This window comes from Hemiscyllium ocellatum, chromosome 9, assembly GCF_020745735.1.
Source record: "Hemiscyllium ocellatum isolate sHemOce1 chromosome 9, sHemOce1.pat.X.cur, whole genome shotgun sequence".
Classification (NCBI taxonomy): Eukaryota; Metazoa; Chordata; class Chondrichthyes; order Orectolobiformes; family Hemiscylliidae; genus Hemiscyllium; species Hemiscyllium ocellatum.
In genome coordinates this window covers 35,293,243-35,307,366 of record NC_083409.1, presented here as the reverse complement: position 1 = coordinate 35,307,366, position 14,124 = coordinate 35,293,243, and the positions used below count along the sequence as shown (strand labels likewise).

The window sequence follows — 14,124 nt, the reverse complement described above, 5'->3', positions numbered from 1 at the left end:
GTGTCAACACATGATTCCTTTCTAAACTGAAAACCTTTCATCTCTCTGCTTACTTAAGATTGAGGAAGCAAGAATCAGACAGTGTTCTAGAGGGTCACAAAGTAGCCAGGAAGGAACTGAAGAATGGACTTAGGAGAACTGTAAAGAGTATGAGAAATTCTTGGTGGGTAAGATTAAGGAAAGCCCCAAGGCATTCTGCACTTATGTGAGGAACAAGAGGATGGCCAAAGTGAAGATAGGGCCGATCAGGATTGTGGAAGGAACTTGTGCCTAGCATCAGAGGAGGTAGGGGAGCAATTTAATGAATATTTTACTTCAGTCTTCACAAGTAAGAGGAGGGACCTTGTCATTTGTAAGGACAGTGTGAAACAGGCTGATATGCTTGAACAGGTTCATGTTAAGAAGGAGGATGTGCTGGAAATTTTGAAAAACATGAGGATAGATAAGACCCGTGGGCCAGGTGGGATATACCCAAGGTTTCTACAGAAAGTGAGGGAAGAGATTGCTGCACCTTTGGCAATGACCTTTGCATCCTCGCTGTCCACTAGAGTAGTATCAGATGATTAGAAAGTGGCAAAGGTTATTCTCTTGTTCAAGAAAGAAAATAGCGATAACCCTGGAAATTACAGACCAGTCAATTTTGCATCGTTGATGGGCAACTTATTGGAGCGGATTCTGAGAGACAGGATTTATGATTATTTGGAAAGGCATAGCTTTATTAGAGATAATCAACATGGCTTTGTGAGGGCAGGTCATGCTTCACAAGCCTTACTGAATTCCTTGAGGCTGTGGCAAAACATATTGACGAAGGTAGAGCAATGGATGTGATGAACATGGATTTTAACAAGGTGTTTGATAAAGTTCCCCATGTTAGGCTCATTCAGAAAGTAAGGAAGCATGGGATACAGGGAAATTTGACTGTCTGGATACAGATTTGGCTGGCCCATAGCAGACGAAGGGTAGTAGTCAATGAAAAGTATTTAGTCTGGAGCTCGATAAGCAGTGGTGTTCCGCAGGATCTGTTCTGAGACTTCTACTCTTTGTAATTTTTATAAATAACTTGTATGAGGAAGTGAAGGGTGGATTAGTAGGTTTGCCGATGACACAAAAGTTGATAGAGTTGTGGATAGTGTGGAGGACTGTTGTAGATTGCAACGGGACATTGACAGGAAGTAGGGCTGAGCTGAGAAGTGGCAGCTGGAGTTCAACCTGGAAAATTGGGAAGTGATTCATTTTGGAAGGTCGAATTTGAATGCAGATTACAGGGTTAAAGGCAGGATTCTTGGCAGTGTAGAGGAACAGGGGAATCTTGGAATGTCTATAAATCCCTCAAAGTTACTACCCAAAATGATAGGGTTGTTAAGAAGGCATATGGCGTGTAGGCTTTCATTAGCAGGGGGAATTGAGTTTAAGAGCCATGCGATGATGCTGCCGTTCTATAAAGCCCTGGTTAGACTACACTTAGAATATTGTGTTCAGTTCGGGTTATTATAGGAAGGACGTGGAAGCTTTAGAGAGAGTGCAAAGGAGATTTACCAGGATGCTGTCTGGACTGGAGGGTATGTTTTATGAAGAACATTTGAGGGAGCTAGGATTTTTCTCACTGGAGTGAAGAAAAATGAGAGGTGGCTTGATGGAGGTGTACAAAATGATGAGAGACGTAGATGGAGTAGATCGCCAGAGACTTTTTCCCAGGGCAGAAATGGCTGTCATGAGAGGGCATAATTTTTAGATGTTTAGAGAAAGGTTTAGGGGAGCTGTCAGATATAGGTTTTTTACAGAGTGTGATGGGTGCATGGAATGCACTGCCAGCGATGGTAGTAGAGACAGAGACATTAGGGACATTTAAGCAACTCTTGGATAGGCACATGCATGATAGCAAAATGTAGGTTAGTTTGATCTTAGAGTAAGATAAAATGTGGGCACAACGCCAAGGGCCGAAGGGCCTGAACTGTGGTGTACTGTTCTATGTTTTGTGCTGTCCGTATCCCTTTATTCTCTGCCTATTCATATATCTGTCAAGATGCTCTTAAATATTGCTATTGTATCTGCCTTGACACCACCTCTGGCAGCACATTCTAGGCACTTGGATCCCTCTGTTAAAAAAAAGTGTCTCCCACTTCTCCTTTGAAATTTACCCCCTTTTACTTTTATACCTATGTTCCCAAGTAATTAACCTTTCTACCCCGTGAAAAACAGATTCTGACTATCCATGCCTTTCATTGTTTTGTAAACTTCTATCACATCACCCCTCATCCTTCATTCAAGTGAAAACAAGCCAAGTTTGTCCTATTTCTCCTCATAGCTAATACCTTCCAAACCAGGAATTTCCTGGCAAAATCTTTCTGTACCTTCTCCAAAGCCTCCACATTGTTCTGGTAGTGTGGCAACCAGAACTGTACATAATATTCAAACCGTGGCTTAACTACAGTTCTACACAACAGTAACATGACTTGCCAATTTTTATGCTCCAAGCTCTGACCGATGATGACATAAATGCTGTCATGACCATGTTTATGCATTTCTGTTGCTACTTTCAGGGAACTGTGGACCTGTGCACCTAGATCCCTCCATCTGTTGATAGTACTACAGCACATTTCCCTCTTGCATTAGCTCTTCTGAAATGCATCACCGTGTATTTGTCTTTAGTGGAGAACTTGTGGGTGATGATGTTTCCATTCATTTGCTGCCCTTGTCTTTCTAGGTGGTACTCATTGCAAGTTTGGCAGGTGCTATTAAAGGATCCTTGGGTATTTTTAGCCAGTACATACTGCTGCCACTGTGTACAGGTGGTGAAGGGAGTAAATGTTGAAGGTGTTAGACGGGATAACAGTCAAGCAGACTACTTAGTCCTGAACAGTATAGAGTATTGTTAGAACTGTACTCATCTAGACAAATGGAGAATATTCTATTTGATTCCTGACTTGTGTCTTGGAGATGGTAGACAGACACTGGGGAGACGGAAGTTGAGTTACTTGCTGCAGAATTTCTAGCCTTTGACCTGCTTTGGCAGGCACAGTATTTAGATGGCTAGTCCAGTTACTTCTGGTCAATGATAACCCCAGGATTTCTCTTGTGGAGGACTCAGCCGTGTAATGACATTCAATATCATTGAATGGTCATAGCCTGAAACTTGAATGCCCAAATGGTATTTTGACATGCTGGGTGTTGTCTAGATCTTGCTGCATCTGGACATGGACTGTTTCAGTATATGAAGTGCTGTGAATCATTTTGAACTTCTCATTATCAGCAGTGAACAGTCCCACATCTAACTTTGATGGTAGAAGGAAAGTCATTGAAGCAGCTGACTATGATTGAGTCCAGTGCTCTGGCATGAGCATGCACAGCTGCTCTAACATTCTGGTTCTGAAAGTTGCTGTCGCACATACGCCTCAAATACCTGCTCAGGTAAGAAAATTAGAGAATGTTGGTTGAATTTAGGACTGTACTCTGAGAAATTATGGGCTCTTGTCACACTCTACCTCTGCTAGAAAGCCTGGATTAAAGTCCCACCTGCTGGAGATATGTTTCGTAAAATAACTGAACAGGTTGATTACAGAATTTCTCAAGATAGATATTCTTAATGACATCCTCAAATTAAAACAATTGACCTCCAACAACCATCTCCTTTTGGGCTGGTGTGTCTTCATCCAGCAGAGAGTTTTTGTCCTGTTCCCAAAAGCTCCAATTTATCTAGGACTATTTTGTGCCACACCTTTGTCTACGTCAAACAAAGTTTCTTCTCCCTCATCTCTGGGGTTCAACTGTTTTGTTCAAGATTGTGATGAGGCCCTGGCAGAACCCAGCTGATTGTCACTTATTGCTAAGTGATGCCATGTGATAGCACTGTCAGTGACCCCTTGCATCACTATAATGATTGAGTGTTGACTTATAGAATGGTAATGGGCTGAGTTGGATTTGCTTGGTTTTCATAAGCAATGTATAGTTGGGTAATTTTCCATATTATTGTAGTTGTTGTGGAACACTTAGCGAGCTAGGGGCATAGCTAATTCTGAAGCACAAGTCTTCAACGTTTCTGGAAATGTTGTCAGGGCCTTTAGCCTTTGCAGCATTCAGTACGTTTAACTGTTTCTGACATCCTGTGAATCAAATTGGCTGAAGACTGACAACTTTGAAGCAGAGGACCTTCTTAGGAGGTCAAAATGGGTCATCCACTCATCACTTCTGGCTGACGATGATTGCAAATGCTTTACTTTTGTAATTTGCACTGAGGTGCTGGGTTCCATCATCACTGAAGAAGGGATATTTGTGGAATCATCTCCTGTTGATTGCTTAATTTTCCAATACCATTAATGGCTGTATGTCAGAGGCCTGCAGAGCTTAATTGTCATCTGTTGGTTGTGGATTGCTCACCTATGTCTGTTGCGTGTTACTTCCATTGTTTGGCATGCATGTAATCTTGTGCGTAGCTTCACCAGGTTGACACCTAATTTTTAGGTATATTTAGTGCTTTCCTGACATTCCTTCCTGTACCCTTCATTGAACTGGAGTTGATCCCCTGACTTGATGCTATGTTAGAATGGGGGATATGCCAGTTCATCAAGTAACATGTAGTTGAATACAATTCTGCTACAGATCATAAGACCATAAGACATAGGAGTGGAAGTAAGGCCATTCGGCCCATCGAGTCCACTCCGCCATTCAATCATGGCTAATAGGCATTTCAAGTCCACTTTCCCGCATTCTCCCCGTAGCCCTTAATTCCTCGTGACATCAAGAATCTATCAATCTCTGCCTTGAAGACATTTAGTGTCCCGGCCTCCACTGCATCTGCAGCAATGAATTCCACAGGCCCACCACTCTCTGGTTGAAGAAATGTCTCCGCATTTCTGCTCTGCATTGACCCCCTCTAATTCTAAGGCTGTGTCCACGGGCCCTAGTCTCCTCGCCTAACGGAAACAATTTCCTAGCGTCCACCCTTTCCAAGCCATGTATTATCTTGTACATTTCTATTAAATCACCCCTTAATCTTCTAAACTCCAATGAATACAATCCCAGGATCCTCAGCCATTCCTCGTGTGAATCTCCGCTGGACATGCTCCAGTGCCAGTATGTCCTTCCTGAGGTGTGGGGACCAAAACTGGACACAGTACTCCAAATAGGACCTAACCAGAGCTTTATAAAGTATCAGTAGCACAACGGTGCTTTTATACTCCAACCCTCTTGAGATAAGTGACAACATTGCATTCGCTTTCTTAATCACGGACTCAACCTGCATGTTTACCTTTAGAGAATCCTCGACTAGCACTCCCAGATCCTTTTGTACTTTGGCTTTACGAATTTTCTCACTGTTTAGAAAGTTGTCTATGCTTTTATTCATTTTTCCAAAGTGCAAGACCTCACATTTGCTCACATTGAATTCCGTCAGCCATTTCCTGGACCACTCTCCCAAACTGTCCAGATCCTTCTGCAGCCTCCCCACTTCCTCAGTACTACCTGCCTGTCCACCTAACTTCGTATCATCTGCAAACTTCGCTAGAATGCCCCCAGTCCCTTCAACCAGATCATTAATATATAATGCGAACAGCTGTGGCCCCAACACTGAACCCTGTGGGACACTGCTTGTCACTGGCTGCCATTCCGAAAAAGGAACTTTTATCCCAACTTTCTGCCTTCTGTCAGACAGCCAATCCTCAGTCCATCCCAGTAGCTCACCTCGAACACCATGGGCCCTCACCTTGTTCAGCAGCCTCCCGTGTGGCACCTTAATTTAGGCCTTTTGGAAGTCTAGATAGACCACTTCCACTGGGTTTCCCTCGTCTAACCTACTTGTCACCTCTTCAAAGAATTCCAACAGGCTTGTCAGGCATGACCTCCCCTTACTAAATCCATGTTGACTTGTTCTAATCAGACTCTGCTCTTCCAAGAGTTTAGAAACCTCATCCTTAGTGATGGATTCTAGAATTATACTAACAACCGAGGTTAGGCTAATTGGCCTATAATTTTCCATCTTTTGTCTTGATCCATTCTTGAACAAGGGGGTTGCAACAGCGATCTTCCAATCATCTGGGACTTTCCCTGACTCCAGTGACTCTTGAAAGATCTCAACCAATGCCTCCGCTATTTCCTCAGCCACCTCTCTCAGAACTCTAGGATGTATCCCATCGGGGCCAGGAGATTTATCAGTTTTAAGACCTTTTAGCTTTTCTAGCATTATCTCTTTTGTAATGGCAACCATATTCAACTCAGCCCCCTGACTCCCTTTAATTGTTGGGATATTATTCATGTCTTCCACTGTGAAAACTGATGCAAAGTACTTGTTAAGTTCTCCTGCTATTTCCTTATCTCCTATCACTAGGCTTCCAGCATCAGTTTGAAGTGGCCCAATGTCTACTTTTGCCTGTCGTTTGTTTCTTATGTATTGAAAGAAACTTTTACTATCATTTCTAATATTACTGGCTAGCCTACCTTCATATGTGATCCTCTCCTTTCTTATTACTCTCTTTGTTATCCTCTGTTTGTTTTTGTAGCTTTCCCAATCTTCTGATTTCCCACTGCTCTTGGCCACTTTATAGGATCTCTCTTTTTCTTTAATACATTTCCTGACTTCCTTTGTCAGCCATGGCTGTCTAATCTCTCCCTGGATAATCTTTCTTTTCTTGGGGATGAATCTCTGTACAGTGTCCTCAATTATACCCAAAAACTCCGGCCATTTTTGCTCTACTGTCTTCCCTGCTAGGCTCTGCTTCCAGTCTATTTTTGTCAGTTCCTCTCTCATGCCCTCATAATTACCTTTATTTAACTGTAACACTATTACATCCGATTTTGCCTTCTCTCTTTCAAACTGCAGACTGAACTCTACCATATTATGATCGCTGCTTCCTAAGGGTTCTCTTACTTTAGGATCTTTTATAAAGTCTGGCCCACAGAACCTATTTTTCAGTTACTAGATCTCATCAAAGTCCATTTAATACAGTGGTACTGCAACATAACATGATGCAATGTATTCTGCACACAAAACTAAGACCTTTGTCTCCACAGGACTATGCAGTAGCCACTCATACCAATAATGTCTTGTATATATTTGTGACAGGTTGTTTAGTGAGGATGAGCGAAGTGGGATTTCTCCGTCTTGTATGTTCATGTTGCAGATGTAGTCTAGCTATTGAGGGTTTTAACTCACTGAGTAGTGGTGATACTTGGTGAGGAACGTTGAGCTGCTTCATCCGGAGTGCATTCTGTATCCTTGCAACCCTCAGTACCTGCCCCAAACAGTATTCAGCATAAATCAATATTTTTCTATCAGCTGAGGTGCTGTTAAGGAAAATGGTAGGTGGAAATCAGAAGGAGGTTTTGTTGCCAATATTTGACCAAATTACAAAAGTTAAATCTTGCAAATGACCGATGACTGCCATTCATCGTCCTTTAAGTCAATTAAAAGATTTAGTTGTTCAAATGATTTCCTGGAAGACTTTTCAACAAAGTATGAAAATCAATGTAGTTTTGATGAACTCATTGTTCAGTCATTTTTATTTAAAATGTAGATTCATTTGTCATAAAATTGTTATCATGTACAAATAAATTGAAATTCCAGAACAAACAGAATTGTTGGACTTTTTTCTAATTAGACAATTCAGAATTGTTACATAATAATCAGTAGGCCTGAAAATAGAAGAAGCACCAGGATCCACATTGCCTCCTTCTCCCATCCTGTTCCATCTAATCTCTTCACTTCTCCCTCATGGCCCCATATACCTTCTCCCTAAATGCTTCTATGCAATTGGCCTCAGACACTTCTTTGTGATAGCAAATTCCATATTCTCTCTGCAGTTCTGAAGAAGGGTCACTGGATCTGAAACATTAACTCCACTTTCTCTCTACAGATGTTGCCAGACCTGCTGAGATTCTCCAGCAATTTCTGTTTTCGTTCCGCATTCTTATCATTTTGTGACTAAAGAATTTTCTCTTCTGTTCCTAATTCACTTTATTAATATTAGTCTTATATTTCTGACCCCTAGATTTGGATTTGCTTTCAGTCTTTCTCTAGTGATAGAAATTAATATTCAATCATGTTTTACCCTTGAGGAAGGAGCCTCAAGAAAATGCCAACACTTAGCAGCACTTTGTACTTGAAAGAAATTACTACCTACTCCACCACCAAAATTCAAGCAAAGTTTGAATAGTGACTTATAATATTGATTGATTGTAGCAGCCATTTTTCTCCCATTAAAGTCCCACGAGTGACAATTACCAAAATGGACAATCAGTTTGTTTTTGATTATTTTGACTAAGAAAAGAGTACAATTAAAATGGAGACTGCCATTTTCTTAATTTGGGAAACCATTTTAAAACTTAACAATCCATAAAACCCATGTGGCTCATGAAAATTTGCATGTACAATGAAACAAATCAAAATCATACCAGACCACTGCCCCTCTTCAGTTACTGAGCTGCCAGTTTTCTATGTGTTTTCTGGATCTTTGAAATAGTAGAATTTCTCTTTGACCTTTCTCTTTAGTCCGCACTTGGAGTATTGTGTTCAGTTTTGGTCACCTTGCTTTAGGAAAAATGTTATTCAAATACATGGATAGGAAATGATTAGAGGGATATAGGCCAAGTGCAGGGAAATGGGGCAGCATGGAAGGACATTTTGGCTGGCATGGACCAGTTTGGGCCAAAGGGCCTGTCTCCATGCTGTAGGACTCTATGACTATATGGTACAGTTTCGTTTATTCCTCAACCAAACTTTGAATAAGGGAACAACTAACTGACAAATAGAATTAGAAAACATTTAGAGCAACCTTGCATTTCCAGATTCCACTGGTGGTGGGCCCATACATTATTCAGTGGAAATTAATGTGCCCAACTGTCTTGGATCATACGATGTATCCAAGTGGTTCTTTTCAGATTTGGTTAAATCTAGTTAAGAGAAAACTCGACAACAGCAATTTGCTCAAATATGAACATTTGTTAGTAATAATAAAAGATGAAAAAGGAAGGAGAAAGGACTGTAACATGACCATCCATTAAGTAATAAAAAAAAAGAAAAAGGAAGGAAAAGAAAGCCATGTGCCTCACACTCTCCAGCAATATTGGGACTCCTCAATCCACAGCTGGTCTGGAGGCTTGTGTTTGGTTCTGGCAATGTTTGCAATCCCAGTCCAAGGTGAAGTCTGATGACTTGGAACAAAACTCTCTCTCATACAGTGTAACAAACAGTCAGTACAGAAAACAGTCCAGAAAAGCAACTTTGATTATGCCATCTGTAGCATGTACAGAAATGTTCAGAGTTCACTAAAGGTCATGCAACTGTCGAATATCATCAACAATGTAAGCCCTTCAGCCCATCCTATACACCAACATTTCAGAATGTTCTCAATAAAGCCCTCCAGTTGACTTAATTCTAAATTGCTTCTTAAAATCTGCTTCTTTGTAAGCTTCTGATCAGAATATTTTGACTTCTTGTCAGTCTGAATTCCTATTCATGCATCCATTTTGAGTGTTTCATTGCGGTACCCTGGGAATGATCTGTTCTTTTTGTACTCTGCATTTCTCAGTTGAAGAAAGTAAGGTCGACACATTTATTTGCCAGCTTTGTTTCATTGTATTTTTGAGCCTGGTGTTCAATGGGAGATGCATACAAATCATGCAGAGCTGTCAGCGTGTTCATTGTTTGATGTTGCTGACTTGTTGGACTGTACAACCGTGACCTCTGATGAAGCTTTGTAAACCTAGAAATGTCACTCCATCCTACAGAGCATGTGTCATAGTGTAGGACCAGAAAAAAAATGCAACTAATGTACAAAAGTTAACCATAGAGAATAATTCATTCCTGTTGTTCTTATTGAAAACATGGCCGTGCAAACTGATTCTGACAGGCGATTAGTAATTATCTATACAGCATTTTGTAAATTTTTTTATTGTTGTACGTCTGGATAGTCACTCGAGCTCTGCAGTCTGACTGCCTTTGTTTTAGAAGTGGGTTGGTTTATTTCACTATTTGATATTCTTTTAAAGTGTCTTTTTGTTTCTAACAAATCGAGTCATAGAGATATATAGAACGGAAATAGACCCATCAGTCCAACTCATCCATGCCAACCAGATATCCCAACCCAATCTAGAACTACCTGACAGCACCCGGCCCATATCCCTCTAAACCCTTCCTATTCATATATCCATCCAGATGCCTTTTAAATATTGCAATTGTACTAGCCTCCACCACTTCCTCTGGCAGCTCGTTCCACATTGGCAGCTTACTTTTTTGTTGTTTGTTTTTCATACTTTAGACTATCAGGACAGGCCCACAATAAAAAATACCAAATAGAAAAGATTATTTTAAGGCAATCTTGCATTTCCAACTTCTACTGGTTGTGATCCCATGCATTGTTCAGGGAGAATGAAAGTGCCACAAGTTCCAGAATTCCCTCAGTACACCCCTCCAGATGACTCCATTTCAATCTCTTCTTAAAATCTGCTTCTTTGTAAGCGTCTGATTACCTCTATTGCTTCCTTCCTTGACTTGCATTAAATATTGTTTATATGTCAGAATGCTTGAGAATGTTATTCCATTTCATCCCACTACATATTTGCAAATTATAGACGACCCATATTTGAATCTTTGAAAATGACTAAAAATGTTTTGGTCTCTGACTAAATATAAGCTTTCTTTAAAACAAACTTTTTAAATGTATTTCTGTGACACTAGAAATAATTTCTAGAACATAGTTCAACCCTGAAGCAAATGGGCAGTGTGATGTTCTCTGTTTTGGCAAAACAAATAAATGCAGGCTAAATTAGTTACAAAGTGATTTTTCCAAATGGTTCACCAAGATACTTACTGATCCTCTATTTATCTCTGTTTGCTTCCTTTGTTTTTCTTTTGACAGGTTTTTTTCCCTGTGTTTTTGATTGCTTAATGTTATAATCAGTTTGAATTTGTATCTAAATCATTTTTTTCCATTTCCTTGCCTTTTTTCTATTCTACTTCTTCTTTTCCCTCTATTGCTTTTGTCTGTTCCTCACATTTCCTCACCATATTGCAAACTATAGAGATTGAAGTTTTTCTTTTCAGTAGGTATCAGTTGTACTGCTGAATCTGGTATAAGGTAAAAACAAAGACTGCAGATGCTGAAAACCAGATTTTGGATTAGTGGTGCTGGAAGAGCACAGCAGTTCAGGCAGCATTCGAGGAGCAGTAAAATCGACATTTCGGGCAAAAACCCTTCATCAGGAATAATTTGGTATAAGTCAAGTGGTACTCTTCACTGAGAAGAAAAGCTCAGCAGTAACGTATGTGATGGAATCAGTGAGACGAGGGAGTTGAAACTGAGTCAGTAACAAAGGTGCAGCCTCAGACAGATAGCCAAAAGATTAATTTCAGGGAATAATTAAATGAACCTTTCACCTGAGAAATATTTGCATGCCCCTGTTAAGTATTTATTACACTGTGATCCTTATGTAAGACATTGTTGACTCACCAGAAAGGCTGCAATTTAGTAATTGTAGGTAGAGCAAAGGTCGAGGAAAAGAAATTTAGTTACAGTTCATTTGAAGCAGTTTTATTCTCATTGTAAATCTTAAATATTGTTTTAATTTTCACATACATTACTAACCAGCTTTCTATTTGTTACTTTGTTGTTGGTAAATGAAAACTGCATCCTTCTTATTGTCCTTTTGATAAAGGAATGAAGGATCAGTTGCATAAAATTCAACTAAAAATGAAATAGCAACAAAGATTTTCATACAATAATTTTAATGGCTTTGAGGGAATGGCTATTTCCTTGATGAGGATTAGATTGGAGAATCGCCAGCTTTTCCAAATGAGCTCCTATGTTTTCTTTGTGTATGTTAGTTTCATACAGCTTGAAGATTTTTGCAATTTGCCAAATAAAGAAGTTGATAAGTTTACAATAAATCCTTCATTGCTATTTCAAAAAGGCAAATAGTGCGGGCTTCACAAGAATGTTGGCTGAATGAAACTGGGAAATGTACAGTAAATGGAAATGTCAACTTTTCTGTAAAATTGCCTATAAGTTTAGTTATTGAGTGTGTACTAATTCATCTGATTATGTTTCAGGATTCAGTGAAGGAATCTGATCAGAAATTACGGTTTGGTGGGCCTGTAGTCAGCAGCCTTTATCAAGAGGAGATGATCAGGTAAGGTGGTTAAATAGTGTCACACTTGATCATATTCATACATTGTTTTGTGAGAAAGGATTGTAATTGACTTGTCCGTAGTTAGTTATATAAACTGGATAAATTAATAACAACAAAAACTTGTACTCATGTCGCACGTTTTAATGATTAAATATTCCCCAAGGCGCTTCACAGAAGTATAATAGTACTGCTGAATATTTAGTTTGACATACATTTATTTCACTAGATTATGTGATTGTATTCTGCAGATATTCTGAGTTGAATTTGTTTCTCATATTAACCAGCTCAATTCTTGAATGAGTTGTTTATTCCTTGAAATGTCTCTATTTTGTAATGATATAATAGTGTTCGGTACAGTCTGTGCTGCTGTTGTGCAGTGCTCCAAATTTAGGCTCATGCGTTTAATTAGTAAGCTACATTGTAGTAACTGCAAAATTCACGGTGGTGAATAATAAATCCTTAACAGAATATTCCCCACTATTCCTAGTTGTCATGAGGTAGGAAATGTGAGTGGGTCCATCAAAGATTACTTGGAGTCCATTTTGAAAGTAGTGCTGGCTTACTCAGTTTCATGAAAGTGTAAATGATTAAAGGCTGTTGTATTTCTTCCATTGCTCATTCTTCTGACCTTTGTGACCTGCTTTGCTGTGACATCATGTTTGATGTTGAGTTGGAGATAAAATCAATGATAGGAAGAAAAAACAAAATCAACTCAACATCACTTTGGTGTAATTCTAAAGCCCATGTAATTTGAAACTAGATAGACTTTTTAACTATGTTTCATTCCTTTTGGGCATCTATGCCTTGATAAGTGTGACTAATTTAGGTGATTAAAAGCAATGAGGTCATGCAACGTTTGTCCTTCAGCTATTGGCTGATACCCTCTGTGCACATTTTTCCATGAAACTTCCCTGATTGAGAGAAAATATTGAGAAATCAAAGCTAGTGAAACTTGATATCAAAATGAATAACTCCATTCTGAAATGAAACCAAAAACGTGCTAAACTAATTGTAAAGTTTAACAAAGAAAATGATGCATTTTCAGGGATTTCTTTGTGACGGTATCTTTGATATGATCTGGATGTAATATTTTCAGAATTAAATTTCTTGCTATCTTTTGCTCCTCAAAATGCTTGGATTGACTTTTCCACTAGGTATATGGAAATTTTGGCTAGAATGTTGTTTATTTGAAAAGTTTTGTACAAACTTCTAATACTTCCAACTCCACCACTACTGTGATGTGGATTGTCCCCAAGATATGACCGCTAACTTCCCCAAGTTCCTAAGTTTTCATGTTTATCTCCATGGTAAATACAGAGGAGAAATATTTATTGAGGACCTTGCCCATCTCTTGCGGTTCACCTTGGCCCTTGTGGGGTCCTATTCTCTCTCTAGTTATTCATTTTCCTTCAATATACTTAAAGAACCTCTTTGAATTCACCCTGATCTTCTCAGCCAAGGCAATCTCGTGCCCTCTTTTTGCCCTCCTGATTTCCTTCTTCAGAAACTTTTGTAACCCGTTTATACCTGCATGGGTTCCCTTGATCCCAGCTGCCTGTACCTGAGCTGTGCCTCCTCCTCCTTTTTTTCTGGTCAAAGCCTTAATATCTTTTGTCATCCAGATTCCCTTTTCCTGTCAACTTTGCTTTTTACCCTCACAGGAACTTATAGACATTAAACTATAGCTATCTCACTTTTAAAGGCCTCCCACCTGCCAGAGGTCCCTTTGCCTCCTAATAGACTACTCCAAACAACCCCTGCAAGTTCCTAGCTAATTCCATCAAAATTTGACTTACCCCAATTAAGAACTTGAACCCATGGATCAGTTTTGTCCCTCTCCATAATTATTTTAAAATTAATAGAACTATGGTCGCTGGTCCCAAAATGCTCTCCCACTGCACGGTGACCAGTGGTTAGTACTGCTGCCTCACATTGCTAGGGACCTGGGTTCAATTCCAGCCTTGTGTGAATGTCTTTGGGGAGTTTACCCATTTTCCCCATGTCTGT

The 14,124-nt window shown here is 39.6% G+C and overlaps 1 protein-coding gene across 3 annotated transcripts in view; it reads left to right on the top strand.

Moving 5' to 3' along the window:
- Positions 1 to 14,124, top strand: part of acbd6 (acyl-CoA binding domain containing 6) — a 189,408-nt gene that overhangs the window by 36,802 nt on the left and 138,482 nt on the right. For all 3 annotated transcript variants that reach the window (XM_060829668.1, XM_060829670.1, XM_060829669.1), the window contains exon 4: positions 12,038 to 12,117. In XM_060829668.1, the coding sequence (XP_060685651.1) occupies positions 12,038 to 12,117 (80 nt within the window). The remainder of the gene's footprint in view (positions 1 to 12,037; positions 12,118 to 14,124) is intronic.